Genomic DNA, 16,916 nt, shown 5'->3' with positions numbered 1-16,916 from the left:
CCGACAGGAATAAGCTTACTTCAATGAGAAGTATAAGTTGCGGCCCCACCGAGCCGCAGAACCCCGTAGAATTACAGAAAGTGGGTTGCCCCGCGGTTGGTCTCCCATTTCGGTCATTCTCCCAATCTCTTATTCAGGTTTTCAGGAAGATATAATGTCAACATGTTCGAAAAAAAATATTTTCTATGATTACGGGAGACTGACGGAACCGCGCTGTCCGGAATTCGCCCTGTAGGCTTCGATGCCGTATTATTTTTTCACGTCACCAGGGAATTTCCTTTCTGCACATGCGCAGTTTCAGTGCAATCAGTTGAATGCTGGATCTGCTTTCCCACTGCGCGGAACCCCTACGGAGAGCGCTACAAATTTTGCTCGGCAGTGCAGTCGGTTTGTCTCAGTCTCAGCCGAGCGCGACGTCCCTTACCACTGCTGCGTGTACAGAGGAGCAGATTTTTTCAGTTCGTCACAGTTTCGTTCCCGAATCCGTTTCACGAGTTTCTGCCAGCGAGTGCGTAGGGGACACCCACCACCGAATACCGTACCGTTGCCGAAGAGAATCTCGGCAGAGGAGTCGACTTGATCGTGTGGAGGTGAGGCGTGCGATGTCTAGACGAAAACAAGCCAAGCCTAGAGCCTTGAAACGTGAGTAAACCGAACTCTGTGTACAATTTTATAAAAATCAAGTGAAGAATCGGTGCTTTAGTTCCTACTCAGCTGTCGCTTCGATGTCCGGGGCCATCGAGGAGGGAGGGTGCCGTTCGCCCGATTTTGTAGCAGACGGTCGGATGTGGTTGGAGTGAGAAACGGAAGTAGCGCGGGCTACTCTAGCGATCAGTCTGTTTCGTATTTTCGAGGGTTTGAAGGCAGAAAGAAGTGAAACAGTGAAAGGAGGTCGGCCTTCCTGTTGGCAAGTGATTCCACATTGCGTTGGTATGTACACGTATACACGGAGGGGCTCCCGTTACACGGAGATAACTCAGGCTGTTTTGCTGAATGTTGGCACTTTTCATACGGTGACAGTGTTATCTCGTGCGCGGAACAGAACAAGTGAAATTGTCGTCTGTCTGTCGTTTCTTTTCATTCAGCGTATATACGTGCAGCGTCAAGTCCCGGACCCTTTTGTCACCCGCAGTACAGTCCGGGGGTATAGTGTGACACAAAGTGTTTCGATCTCCCAGGCCGGCGCAAGTCCCTCGTAAAAAAAACCCATTTCCCTTCTTGAAAAGGTCGTTAAAAGGCAAATTTAACAGTCTTACATTCATCTGACTTTCCTACTTTTGAAAATATACCGTCGCACTTCGTCCAGGGGGAAAATGGCCCGGTCCGACTGTACGGTCAGTACCAACTCGACAAGAAATTACACCGGGCGCGTTGACATAATTTTTGGTTTGAAAGTTTTCTTTTCCATCAAACATATATTAAGTAAATGAAAATGAAGATAACGTGAAATGATTTTAAAAGAATAACTTTGTTTCCATGGTTTCAAACCACCATGCCCTTCTGAGAATTGCATGATATCATCCCACATCGCATACGCTGAAATTTAAACAGCGAATCTTGAAACTTTTTACTACTATACAAAAGTGGAGTTTTCGCAAAGGCAATAATTTCAAGAGCATTTTGAAGAAATGTTCTGAAAATATGTCACAATTATCCATGGCGTGGCATTCAGAATATTGTTCTAATGCCTGCAGGATTTTGAATTCATTTAGTGAGTGAAAGTTCTGCCGTGGAGGTAGACAGTGGTTTTACCCATAAGGCATTGGTTGCTATTTCAGTTTTGTTTTGTTATTTCAATTTTATTTTTTTTCAGTACAAGGTGAAACCAAGCAGTGTAAACTCCCTGGTCGGGCCCACAGTTTATGTCTGCCATAGAAGCGAGTCTGTGCGAATAACATTAAAATGCAGCTAGGCTAGCAAGACTTCCCCGCTGAGACTTAGTTTGTAGAAAATACAACGGTCCCAACTGGCAACACCTAATTAGGTGAAATTCTTGTCTCCCATGGAGTGTAGTTTTCTGCACTCCCTTGATGTCCTTGTCTCCGACTGTGAAATCAAGATGCCTAGCATTTTATGATGGGAAGAAACATTAGCTGCACCCTTGGGGGCAACCCACCAGGGGTCCCCTTTCACATCCAGCCCAATCTCATTGCTTTTTACAGATTTCCCAGTAGAATTGCCAATAGTTGGAACTCTACAAGTTTGTTGTAGGGGGGATAGGTGGTCGGAGGGAGGAGTAACAGGTGAGTTTTGCAGTGCAGACGTCTCAGATTTTGAAGTTTCCAGGCCACTGCCTTCCAAGTTGATGCTCCGGTCCTTGCCTCAGTTGCCTGCCCAGCATGCCCAAGCTGGTTGTGAGATACAATAGTAGCACCCCCACTGATGAGAACAGGCTAACCCATACCTTTGGTTGGAGTCATTTATATCCTCCCAGTGGGAGGGCAGGCCTTAGATAGAATGGTGTCCTGGTGGGGGATGTTCATTTCCTCCCAGTGGGAGTGCAGCTGGTTTTAGATTAATCCCATGGTTGGCTTGGAAGATTGCCTATAGCGATGAAAATGGAATACGAGACACAGGAGGTCGGCCGGTGTAATCACTTGTGGAAACAGCTTACATGACCAGCATATACCATCTACAAACTAAAATTTCATCCTATATAATGCGGAGAGAGAGCAAAGGCCGTGAGGGGGCAGTCGTCGAACACAACATAAATACCTCCAGCTGGTCCAGCCCACTGTAAAAGGTCAAAACTGCGCCTTAGCAGGAAATCCTGTCGGTGACTGTGGATAATCTAGATAATAGCAAAAGTGGATATAATTGGAAAATTTGAAATACAGGGAAAAAAAAAAGGAAATGGATTTTACTAAGTATTCCCCTAGAGGTTGTAATTTGACGTCTAGAAATATTCAAGTTACAAATTGTAGATCTTTATAAATAATCATGTACAGTGGATATGGTCTGCTTGGAAATTCATGATTAATTGATGTTCTTTAACCATAACTAGAGACTGTGATGATTTGATGAAGTGATATACTAATGAGGTAAAAATTATTTTGGTATATTTTCGAAACATGATTAATGTCCCTCTATTTGTACAATATTCCCCATTAAGCTGTCATTATTATTATCATATTATAATTATCATTATGATAGTAAATTAGTTGTTATCTCATTCTTGACACATTTTTACTTAAAAAATGTTTATACAGGAGAGAAGCATTTGCTTATACTCAGCTAGATAATCTGTTGTATAATACATATTTTTATTGTTATTTTGCTCCATAGAATAGTTCAAACGCGGAATGATACTAGTTTTATTTAACAGCAGTAGTGTTTGTAATCATTTGAATAATAAGGACCAAATCTGTCCAGTTCAAACCTCATTAACATTACTGGTTGCCAAATTTTTTCTGCTGGTATGTATTTTAATGACGAGTTCAAATTTGATGTGGTTTAACTTCTTTTTACGGTCAATAATGTGGCTTATTATCTATAGAATCATAACAAGGAGACACCCACAATAAGCGCTGGTGTTGTCGGAAATGAGAATATAGAAACCATATTTACAGCCCTAGTGTAACTGTTACTTATCATAGTTTTTATGCAATAATCATCATGGTCAATATTTCATATTTCAAGGACGGTTTCTCTTTCTGTTCCTCTTTCAAATCAGTCTTCCGCTTGTCAACACAGTGTTTGGATGTACAATACCAGCTGGCATTGTGTTTTGTTGATATTCCATATCAGAATTTGATTCACCCTCTAGAATAACCCTTGCAATTTCCATGCATATACAACCTTTGAATATAGGGGTGTTTCATGGTTCTCTAGTGAGAGGGGGGGGGGGAATTAATACGTGAAACTAAATCGCTGACAAAAGTTGCCAAAGTTATGGTCAATGGAGCCATTAAAAGTAAGCCTACCCTTAAAATGAAAGCCATATTAGTTTATAGCCGAGCCTGAGTGACATTCCAGTATTAATTCATAACACGTCAAATGTTTTGTGTGTGCACTGAGCCTCCTGGGTAAAGAATAGGGTCACCAACGATCTTCTACAAAAGATTTTACCCTGGTACATTATTTTACGCATGATAACCTGTAGTGTCGACCCTGCTTATCGATTTCTCCCAGCCTTGGTTTTCAAGTGTCTTGCACCTAATCTCATTGCTTTTTTCCACAGACCTCATCCCAATAACCATCCTCTGAGGACAGTTTGCGCCCACGGAATTCTCATTAAAAATCATAGTCTCTCCCATAAATTGCGCTGTAAACCTTGAAGTGAAGGAGTAATCTTAGGCAAGAATTGTCAGACGACGGCATTTTGTACCAGTCCGGGTTATGTCCATAGAGAGGATATTACGATTGACCAATCAGCGAACCTGCCGCCGCCAACGTCATGAATACTTAACCATGCAAACCTTGGCTCGTACATTGCAACGAGTTTGGAACTTTTCGGCTTGATTTCGCCCTTTATTTTTAGCACTGGGTAGTTTTAGTTGTAGACGTTACGCACAATGTTCAGTGCGGCCGAGATGGTGACCGACACAAGTGCTTAGTACATTGAAAATTACTTATTTGGATGAATTTCCTGGCCGGGTACGACTCCTAGAAATCAGCATTTGACCCTTGTAAATCTACAGTAAGTTATTTGTCGCCAAATATCGCCTATTTTTGGTCAAATTTCAATTTAACCTTGCCATCTGCAGTATGCAGAATTTTTCAAGCTTTACAAAGATGGGTCAACTGTTTTAGTCGGTCATCGGAGCACGATGGAGCACGATTTTTTCGATCACCATGCGTTTCCCGGTACGATTGACCCTTCGCTCAGAAAAACGCGCGCCGGATCAATCGCCGAGAAGTTAACCAAAAGCTGGAAAAGAGAACGAAAAACGTCCAATAACTCTTTGTCGAATATGGTCAAGGGTAAAGAAACTCAGAAAACTATTCCTGAAGAAATCTTACAATTTTTAACACTGTAGAACGTCGCCAATCGACTGGAGCTAAGATGCTTCGGGTAGCCAACAGTCTCACTCGATCGGTGGATCTGTCAGGTCATATCGCGATCTGAACAAAGTGAACCAACGTAACCTTTGACCCTTATTACATATACAGTACGTGATTGGTTCTTGCCTTAATTTCATTACATATACGGTACGCCATTGGCTCTTCCCTACTATCCTCTATATGGACATAACCCGGACTGTGTACTAATTACAAAGCATAGGAGCAATTCACAGTATTACCTATTACCCCATGAGTCGCTTCTGTTACAGTCATGGACCCCTGGTCTACGATCACTCAGGCATTCCTGTACCTCTACACCGTGGTAGTTTGGGGGTACAGGAGCATTGGAGAGATCCTTAACCATGTGATGCCACATAGCATGGCCCAATCACAGGCGCAGAGTTCAAGATTCCAAACCAAGAATGTGAACATCCGACAAATGAGAGGACTTTGTCTAAAAATTACTTAAACATTTTAGAGGAAAAGGGAAAAATAAACTATGTACACACACACATATATGATATATATATATTTGAAGTAATTTGTGTTATTATTTATAATGCTCTGCTTTTAGCATAGAGCACTGTAATTTCCCTGAGACTGTTATGTTTCACTTATGTAGCAAAATTGTATTTAAGGTATCAAAAATTAGTTTGTCAGCAATGATATTGTTTTGTGTTCGAAAGGATCACACCTTAAACTTCTACATATTCTAGGGAGAAGAAGACAAAAATCTTTTTGTCTGTAGACAAAAATGATAAAAATATTATCAAAAGTTACACCTATTTTGTCCCATCGATTCCTCTTTCTGTGTACACTTTAATCTGCAATATTTCAAATGATATGGAAACAGGGCGACAGTTGACTGAAGAGATGGTTATAAAGGCTTGCTTGATGTAGAGATGGAAAGAGCTCATACTTTTATCCTCTGCACATTTGCATATGTCCATATATGGTATGAGAGGCGTGTCAGATGTGTTTACACATGCAGCAGTTTTAGCAGTGCACTTTTTCGCACAGCCCCCAAGGTGAAAATCAGCAATTGATTACTGCAAACACAGGTGACCAAATACCTGTAAATCATGGTGACCAAAAATGGCGTTACTGACGTTCAGGTCAAACATTGACAATCTTTAAATCTCTGCTTCACACAAGGCAGGTCCCTTCGCATCACTGAAAGTATGTTGTCAATGTGTGTCCTTAATGAATGTGGTGAATTGAAGTAGATTTTACTGAAGTGAAAGTTTCTTGCACCAACTTGATCAAGGAAAACTTGTGGTGATCATGAGTCAGGGGTAGGTTTATATTCAGCATGGATGGCACACTGGGAGGTTTAATACAAGGATTGTTCCTAATGCAGTGATGAAGGCTCAGGAATATGAGTACATCTTCATTTTATCTGTTTGTGAAAACAGTGCAGTAGTCACCACTAGTGCCTCAGTTTTATATTTCAGTCTCTTTGAACTCGATCTATCAAATAAATCCAAACTTAAATTAAGATATGCATGTAAATATTAAAAACAATAATTCGTTCACATCATTTGTTTTGTTATATTGATATTGCCATTTTTAGGTTCTGTGATGAGGATTCCTGATCATTTGTGTGTGATAATAATGCTGATTTTGATACACCAGCCAACCAATCAGAATTTTTGCATGATTTTGGATATGCATATCAGCCGACCAATCAGAACTTGGCTCTCAGAAAGGTCCGTTACAAACATGACATCACCATGGATATTGCACTGAAAGGTCTAACTGCAAGGTGAGCACCAAACTGCGCAAAGTGTGGTCAAAGACAGTTTTATCACTGTTTCAGAAGGCAATTGGTAAAGATTCCCACGGATTCTAATGATGTTGGTATAACGTTCACAACGTCTGCGGAATGCTAATCTGAGCGGCACAGCACACTGAAGCTGCAAAGGAGAACCTACTGTAAGATCTCAGAGAGGAACTTCCATAAAATTTTATTGCCTTCAGGGGAAGGATTTCCCACAAGCTGTGTTTGCCGAGGTGTAATCCTATGTGCTTGATCTAGTTTGAAATGGCTTCTATATACCTGAAGTAATTTTATTACGCCAGACCCAGGCCGTGCAAAGTAATATCTTCAGTATTACCGTAAGTTTCAAGCAACCAGAAAGTCGTGTGTGACTTGAAATCAACTCATTTTACCCCAGTCTCAGTTTGACCGTCAATCTCTCCCATTGTCTCTGCATGTCTATTCTCTGTCTTTCTCAATCACATATTATGTCAGCACGCACTGAGTTTTGAAATTTGAGTTTTGTCCAGAATAAGTGTGTTTACTTGAAAATTAATCTGATTTTGCAGCCTTATTTAAATATTTCATAAGTGCTATTATTTTGTATAATTTAGCCATCAAGTGAACATTGTTTAGAGCATACATTGTCGTTCAATATTAAAAATTAACCACCGGTACATAAAATTGTTTTACCAGCTAAAACTTTACCTAATTTCTACAAATAATTCAGTAAATGCAAATCTCGGTCAACTGTTGTTCATGTTCATTTCTCGGCAGTTCGTTTTGAGTGTGTCCACATCATCGATTGTGACACTGACACACTGCAAACAGGGAACTGATATCTGAAGCCATACTTCATGTGGAAGTGTGATCCGTCTAGTCTGTTATGGATTGTAATGACCAGTCTTCAAAATGCCTCTATTTGCATGGGAACTGATTACGCTGCCTGGCATGAACTCTTTCGGGCATCTTCAAAATGATATATACTTTTGCAAATATTGTATATCACATGCAGCTGTGCTGATTACGTGTGTTGTGGGTTTAAATTTGGCCTCGGAGATTCAGTGAAATTTATGTCGGGGAGTCCAGCTTCTTATCAGAGGTAATAATTTCTGTCTGCATGCGCAGTGCTGGGAGTTGGTCTGCTGTGCTGGGATTTGGTGAAATTATTCAAAATTCCATGCAGATCTGCAGTGCTATACAGCACACAACCAACAAGGGCCTTTGAGATAAACTTTTAATACACATGATGTGAATTTTTATAAACTTCTCAATATTCCATCTTATTAGTGCCAACCTTTGATCCTACAACTCTTTCTTTTGAAATACTTGCCGTACTACTGTTAATTCCCTCTACAATCAAGGTTACATCCGGTTTGAGGATAAAATTCAAGCATGCATGTACGTCAGTGGCAGGTGTGTGTGTAAATATATATATATATATATATATATATATATATATATATATATATATATATATATATATATATATATATATATATATATATATATATATATATATATATATGTATATAAATACATACATACTTACTAAAATTTAATTAACATGAAAAGCTTAGTATATAATAGATATTTATACATCTGCCATCGAGAAAAATAGAATTTAGCGTGCGCTAAAAAAGCCGTACGGAACGCCCGTTCCGTAACACGTATGGTTTCAAGGCACCCCATTCCCTGCAGCTGTAACTGCGCGTTCACTGTTGAACAGTTTCAAGGGACTCATTGGCCGAGTGCTAGAACATGTCTCGCGCGCGCTCTGTATGTACGTGTGTAGTGCGTACACACACACTATCCAGAACTTGCAGAAGCGCGTCCGAGATAGCGCACACTTGCGCTATAAATGGGAAGAAAAATTGTTGACATTGCACGAAAACTGCCATTACTCTGACAGTTTGATGCCCAAGTCACAAATGTAAGATGTATAATAATAAGGTTATTACGAAAATACCGCAAAGGATGCACTCGAACATTGGCGCCGCGCATCGCCCGATGCGAACTGCGCCAATGTCCTCGTGCATCCTTTGCGGTATTTTCGTAATAACCTCATAATATTTCTGATTGGTTCAGTCCTCATGTGATTTGGCAAATGTATGTGTGTACCACTAAATTGTTGATGCTTCTAGAGTACCTAATACTCAGTCACTCTCATACAAATTGATTATATTTCCAGTTGAGAGAAATATGTAACATTCTTCAGTGGGTTGAATTATGTCTTACAATAACAGAACTTGCAATAAGTATTCATTTGAAGCCAATTGGCACAGAATATCCATATATCAAGTTAACCCTTTGAGCGCCTAAGTCAATTTTTTTCGCCTTTATAAAATGTTCCCCAGTCAATTTTTTTTCTGATTTTTGCCACAATTTTGATAAAAAACTGAAATGTGATATCCATTTGGTCCAAAATTATGAAAATAGCTTACAGAAAAGTTCATAAAAATTGGTAAAATGTTCCACTAAAATTTTGGTGGGAAAAATTACAACACTCAAAGGGTTAATAACTTTTCACGATTGCAAATTCAATGGAATATTCCACAAAATGTCACTGGTCTCCCGTTTTCATTCAGTATATTTGTGGTATGGAAATATTCTTGAATACATGTCAATTTTCAGAATGATTTATAGTTCTTAGGATTATAGCTGGTCAGCGCTTTTGTTTAAAGTCATCTTTCATTTCAAGATAGAATCCAACACAGTTACCCAGAAAAATTTTTACAGTGAGATCCATAAATGCACAACTAACTGGAAAACTTTAAAAATCCTAGAGGCAACAAGTTTCAGGAATGGAAAAAAGCAGTTTTTTAATCTAAGTAATACATAGACCGTGTGCTTTACTGAGTAAAAGTTTGTTGGAGTTAGCAGTGAAACATATGTAACCAAGACACGACTTCAAGTGACTTGGGAAACATTTTGCTTTGTTTTGAATTTGCAGCGCATGCCACATAATCTAATAAGATATGCCATATCTTGATTATCAACATCATTTATTTGTTACCGAGATCATTGCTTACTCATTTTATCGTCTGTAAACCGATCACGATTTGACTCTATAGCTCTCCTGTGTTCGGTCCACCATCGGAACATTTTGTAAATGAATGTAGAAAGGAAATTGGAGATGTAAGTGATAACATTGATCACTCGACCAGGAAATGATGTATTCCCAGGCCTCCATGCGAACATCTAACCTGACAATCTCATTATCAGGAGAGCCCTCTCTTCCAGAACCAAGAGCCTCTTTGTCTGAATCAGGAAGTAACAAGAATGCGATGATCATTTCATGATAGTGTATATATGAAAGAGGCAGAGTTGTTGCTTCATAAGCTCAAGCAGCTGTGACCTCTCAATTGTTTTCTTCTGTTTACAAAAGACAGTTTCCGGTTAAGGTAGTATGCGCCTCAAAAGTGGAAGGCTCAAACTTTTGTTCAAATGTTCCTTATTGAAACTTTCAACCATTCTCTTACCAAATCAACAAGAAAAAGCAGGGGTCACTGCGCTAAGTTTGGAACTGGCAAAACAAATTGCCAAACATTTTGTGACATTTGCATTTCAAAATGGCCACTGTCCCTGTGTTAACTCTACTGGGGGCAGATTAAATTTTGGATTTTCAAAATATAAGGTTTTCTTTCTCCAAGAGCTTTAAAATGAGCCCCAACAAGTGGTAGATCAGAAAAGAATTGTAGAATTTTGAGAGTCCAAACATCTGTGCCCAAGAAATGTTCTGCCTTTATATAAACTTCCCAAAACATTGCCATTATGGAATATGTTGATTTCCCTTTTACAACAACATATGATTAAATTAACAGAAAGGCAAGCTTTTTTGCATCAGAAAATTCCATAAGCTGTAGCTTTTGGTGCATTTGCCATAACTTCGTCTCTGTTTCTCAAATACAGTTTCTTGTTCTGGACCAAAACATGTTGAAATGCCTAGATTTAAAATCATCAATCATGCGTCCTACATAAGACTGGATAGTCCCTCATACCTTCTTTGCTTGATATGCCTATGTAGCCACTATAGCAGGTACCATGGAGTATGCTTGGCCCCACAAGCAAAAAAATATAAGAAAATGTATCTGAACCAAAATGATGAAAATATTGTAAAAAATCATAGCCATGGAAGTGTTTATTGATGATTGTACACCAGTGCTCACTCTGAAGGATTTAGTAGACAAGATTTGAACTTTGGTAATCATTACAACATTTATCAATTAAGAAATGTGCCCCCCCCCCCCCCCCCCCCCCCCCCGACAATCCTGATCAGCATTTTCAGTTTCTTTCTCATCATAACTTATGATCTGACTTTTTGCTTTCTTTCAGGGGAAGATGAATTTGTGATTTTCACCCAGAATGAGAAAGGTACTGAGGAGGAGGAGGGTGCCTCTGTAGACGTATCCATGGTTCCTCAGAGATCCCGTACACCAAGTCACTCAAATCAATCCACTCATTCAGATTCTGCAGATAATAATGGAGAAAGTATTTCAAGTTCAGGTGAGTCTTTGTCGTTGTTCGGTGCTGAAAAATGTAATGTATTCTGATGAATTGACCATTAGATATTTGGAGTGGGTGTAGTACAAATAGAAAACCTGTGACATTTGTAGCCTCTCCTTTTTAAAAAATGATTTGCATGACTTTATACTGGGAAAAAAAGAGTGAAATTCTATGAATACAAATTCTTGGCTAACTTAAAAAATGTCAAGTTTTAGAATGCAAACATACCGGTATTTTATGGTCTTAATTCTTTTCATCACCCCCTCAAGATCTAATGATTCATCCCTTAAAACTTATTCAATGTCATCATAAACTGTTAAACTTATTCTAACATTGGCAGTAGCTTTTGATGTATTTTCCAGTACTTTTTGTGCTTTTCGAAAACTAGTTGCCTGTTATACTCCTAAAGTAACATCGACATAGTGTTCAACTAGTCGATACAGTGTGTGTGCATCTAACATGCAATGTTAGATGTAACATTACTGTTACTAATTGAATGTCAGTCCAAACTAGAATTCATTTGTCATCAATAACATAGCATATTGTGAACAATGCAGAGTGTTTGCGAGGTTGATAATTATATTTCTTTTGTCAACGTACCTTGGGGAGAAGAAGGAAATGTGAAGAAATAATGAAAATGTTATCAATGTTTTAGCTATTGTCCCTTAAGTAAGTCAAAAAAAAAGGATAGTGGAAGATTCAAAAGGAGAAAACCGCCATCACCATGCTTACTGTTAATATTTTATCATGAATGAAGTGATGTGTTTTATTTTCCTGAGTGGAACGTGATGTCATATATGGCTATCAGAACAATACTGTCACTGTTCCTGTGGATTGAACAGTCTAATAATAACCTAAGGTGCCTTTTCTCAGATGTACTACCTAATTGCATATCTTGTCCATGCTGCGCACATTTTGGTGTCAGCAGGGCCATACGTATAAATGACATTTGACAAGTCATATTGTGACGCACTTCATCCAAAGTCTCTGCCTTGATTTGTTAAGTTATAGTCGCGTGATACATGTCATTTTGCCGCTGGTAGTAGCTAAAAACTAGTTACCAGTTAACAGTTTTGGAACTGTTAACCTACTGGGTAACATCTCCCAGATAGGTCAGATAGTGATAGGTTTGAAAGTAGCTTGAAATCCATCGATGCATGTGCAAATTCTGCAAAATACAAACTAAGATGCCATTGTTTTCTGCAACTGTGACAAGTGACAGCAGTGAGATTTCTCAATTTTTCAGTGAGAAAATGTATGAGGTACGTTACAAAGCACCATGCTGTTGCTCAGGTAACAGCATTCGTTCGTTTCCCTTTAGGCCTGCAAGTTGCTCCAAATAGTCTGATTCAGGATGTAGTGTATGATACTACACTCAAAAGGGTAAATCAAAAGTAAATGCCCTGTGTCTTTCATTCATTCATCCCCAGAACCCAGTATATAGATCTACACAGCAAAAGCAATAAAGATGTATTAAAGTTGAAATCAGTGTTCTGATAAAGTTTCTTTAGCTTGTAAATTTTTATGCATTTTGTGGTACTTTTTTTATGTTTGTGCAAAAGACTTTTGCGTTGTACTATCAAAATCATGTTAAGATGCCTTGTATTGAACTTTTTATCAACACAGCCTGTTGGTGTACCGGTATATATACTATCCAATCTTGTTGAGGTATTTTGCACCTCAAAAATGAAAGACTCAAATTTTTGCTCAAACTTTCCTCAAGCAGACTTTCAACCATTCTCTTTAAAAATCAAGAATAAAATTCAAGGATCACCAAGCAAAGTTCGGTACCAGAAACACAAATTACCCAACATTTACCAATATTTAATTTTAATTATTCAAAATGGCCACCCTCACTGTGTTATCTCTACTGGAGGAAATAAAATTCTTGATTTTCACAAAACTAAGCCAGTGAAAACTTTATTTACGCCATTTATTGCACTTAAGCCACCATGGGTGGTAGGTAAAAAGAATATTGTAAAAGTTTGAGAGTCGGAATATCTGTCCCCGAGGATTTATTTGTCAACAATAGAATAGCAATATTGTACATGATGCATTTAATGTGTCCAAGACTTATACTTTGTATCTCAGCAGTTGTTGGGAATACCAGGAGGAGAATAAAAACACGTTTGTTTTACAGATTACGAATAGTGTAAAAATTACAAAATTTAGCTAACAGATTTTATACCTTTGAGGTTGGTAATCTAGTGATTGTCACTGGAAGCTGTTAATGGAATGACTATGTGCCATAGTTGCCAAAACTAAGTTTCCATATTCTTTAATCTTAAAAAGCAAAATAAAAAAAATTGCAAATGTGCTTAAAGTACCTTGAGCAATTGGAATGATGGTCATATATTTGCTTGACCAGATTCAAGACATTTGAATAAATATTGAATTCCTATTGTTTCAACATGACTCATATAGACTTGCTAGCCAGTAAGACCCCATTCCAAAGCAGTGAAGTGAAGGGAAGGCAGATTATTTCACTTAGTTAGATCCCAGAACCGCATATGTGCATCATAGAACTTTATAATACTGTACCATATAAAAGGCAGTAGACAAACATTTAAGGTAGGGGTAAACTTAATCAACACACTTTTTTCAAAGCAATATTATGTATCAAAGATGAATCAAACTCCCCCATATACTATATATATATATATATATATATATATATATATATATATATATATATATATGTATGTATGTATAAAGAAATTTGCAAATATTTACACAACTCCTGACTGCCTGTCATGCTAAAAGATGAACCCAACCAATATTTTGATTTTCGGTTAACAAATTCATGTAAATTGAATGAATCTTTGTAAAAAACTGATTTGAGCAAAATATGCTGTGTTTGAAAAAATTCAAAAGTTTATTGTATGTGTATATCTATACAGGTTTACCACGTAGGTGATCATTTGTAAATTGCACCAGGGATCTGTCCCTACTACTCTGAGCTAAGCTCATTAGGGAGATGATAAAGTGTGTTTGTTGATGGATGAGGGTTTATTGCATGCTGGGGATAGTTTGTTATATCTGTTGAATCTGTGGCATGCTCATGAGCTTTCAGGGTACATTATTGCTTTTCCCCGTTGTGAATCCCGAGTCCCTGAACAACATCTCAAGTTTGCTATCCCTGCCATCAATTGTATCACTATCCTAGAAGGGCTTTACCTTGGATTTAAAAAACACACACACATTCTCTTTCTGTGAGGTTGAGCGGTCGTAAAAAGTGTAGTTTTCAAATCGCATAGAGATGTGCTTGATTCATTCACAGTAGAATGCACCCCGTGGACAGATTTCCTGAAAAATTAATGTTCTCAAAATTTTACAGTGGTGTTTAACTTGCTTTAAGCCATATTGAACATTAACACTTAAAATAAGTTGTTCATTATCACTATTTTTGCAGAAATCAGTGATTACATTTTCCCAAAGGGACAGCATGGAGAATAGCAGTAACTGGTACATTTCTGTATTGCTAGTAAACCTTGATGCCATATTTATGCATTATCAGTAATCTTGAGTGTTGATCTGTTTTAGAGAGCCTGTTCTCTGAATGAACAATGTCCAATGTTTTTCAAATGCCTGAAAATTTGCCTTAATAGGAAAGTATCAAAGTTTGAAATTTAATTTTCTGGATACAAATAACATTTTAGTAAACCAAGTTATAGGTTACTTGATGTGACATTGATCTGACTTCGAGACTTTGAGTTAATAAACTTTGTGATGTTTTCTCTTCATATTGCCATCTTGTTCCGTACCCGCCCATCACTAGCTTGTTTTCCACCCTTCTGAGATGTTGTAGTTTTGGTTTCTACCTTTCTGTGACATCGCCATTTTTGGTTCCACCCTTGTGTGACATCGTCGTGTTGGTTGCTACCTTTCTGTGACATCATCTTTTTGGACCACACCCTTCTGTGACGTCGTCGTTTTGGTTTCTACCTTAATTTCTGTGACATCACCATTTTGGACCAGACCCTCCTGTGCCGTCGTCGTTTTTGTTTCTATCTTATTGTGACATCACCATTTTGGGTTCCACCCTTCTATGACATCACCACTTTTGTTCTACCTTTCTGTGACATCCTTGTTTTGCTTTTCTCCCTTTCTGTGACATCAAAATTTTGGTTTCCACAATTCTGTGACATCACCAACTCATGTTCCAGCCTTCTGTGATGTCACCATTTTTTATCACCCATCTGTGACATCGCTATTTTCTTTCCACCCTTCTGTGACATCACCACCTTACGTGGCTTGCCCTTCTTAGACCTCACTATGTTTATTTCCCATTGTTCAGTGACACATTTCATTCACTTCCCTCCACCAACATCACAGTTTTGTTCACTCTGCTGTAACAATTTGTTTATCCATGTCTTTCACTCTGTAATGACATCACTGCATTTTTCTCTTCTCTCTGACGTCAGCTCATCACAATGGTGACAAGATGGACTGTGCAAATGAAGAGGACAGCATGATCATCAAGATGGGTAGTGATGCAGAACTGGACTCAGAACTCAGTGATGAGTTGGAGGATGATGATGATGTCATGGAGGAAGATGAGGATGAAGAGGATGAAGAAGAGGAGGAGGGAGAAATCTACAAATGTGACAGTTGTAACGAGACATTTACAAGTCTGACTAAATTTATGGACCACAGGAATACAGACTGTGCAGAAGGTGAGTACAGATTTCTTCTAAATGTGTTAATCTAATCTGGTTGGTATTTATTTATTTATTTATTTATTTATTTATTTGTCAATCTGTTTGTGGGTACAGATTGCCTCTAATCTCATATTAATTTATTTATTTATTTGTTTATGTATTTATTTATGTATTTATTCATCCATTCATTTTTTAGCTCACATTTGGTAAACAAATGTGAGGTAATCGTATAAGCTGAATCAGTTCATTTGCATGCCATTTGCATGTCTGTATCTATGTATGTATGTACATATGTATGTATGTATGTTTGTTCGTCCACATCAAAAATAGCTAAACCAAAGTACCTACTGTCTTAGTATTTGGTGTACAGATGCATCTAGGGGTGGAAATGTGAATTTGTTCGAATGAACTTGCCAATGTCAAAAATATGCAAATGAGGGTAAAAAAGGAAAAACCCTGAAAATTGCTATAAAACTCTGTAACCATTGGTCAGATAGGGTTGAAACTTGGTGTGCAGGTTCCTTTAGGCATTCTAAAAGTAGGTGTTTAAAATTTGGGATGAAATTTGCATGTTTCTATTTTCAGGGTAGTTTTTTCAGTTTTTAGTCAAAAAATGTTTTTCTCTGAAACCACTCATCTGATTGCTTTGAAAGTTGGTATACATGTTCCTCAGGATGACCTCAGTCAAGTGTATACAAATTGAATTGAAATTTTCATTTGTAATTTTGGGTATTTTTCAAAATTTTTGGTCAAAAATTGTTTTATTCAAAAATTACTGATCTGATAGCTTTGATATTTGGTATACCGGTACAGGCTCCTAAGGTTGATCAAAATCAGTTTAATGAATATTGTCAAGATATCTTGAATTTTTTATTTTTGCTGAATTTTTTGGTTATTTTTCTCATGTTAAGTAAATTTCTTCTTCTCTGAAACTGCTAGCCCAATTGCTCTCTAATTTGGATTGGATGTTTGCAAGGGTATTACCC

At 38.0% G+C, this 16,916-nt stretch overlaps 1 protein-coding gene across 1 annotated transcript in view; it reads left to right on the top strand.

The window, feature by feature from the left end:
- Positions 1–311: 311 nt before the first annotated feature.
- LOC139148203 (zinc finger protein 423-like) overlaps positions 312–16,916 on the top strand; it is a 28,971-nt gene continuing 12,366 nt past the window's right edge. The window contains exons 1-3 of the mRNA XM_070719520.1: positions 312–642; positions 11,099–11,269; positions 15,694–15,945. Of these exons, the coding sequence (XP_070575621.1) occupies positions 315–642; positions 11,099–11,269; positions 15,694–15,945 (751 nt within the window). The 5' untranslated portion in view covers positions 312–314. The remainder of the gene's footprint in view (positions 643–11,098; positions 11,270–15,693; positions 15,946–16,916) is intronic.

Source organism: Ptychodera flava, chromosome 13 (assembly GCF_041260155.1).
Source record: "Ptychodera flava strain L36383 chromosome 13, AS_Pfla_20210202, whole genome shotgun sequence".
Taxonomy (NCBI): Eukaryota; Metazoa; Hemichordata; class Enteropneusta; family Ptychoderidae; genus Ptychodera; species Ptychodera flava.
The sequence above is the reverse complement of the archived record's forward strand: the minus strand, read 5'-3'. Positions and strand labels throughout refer to the sequence as shown.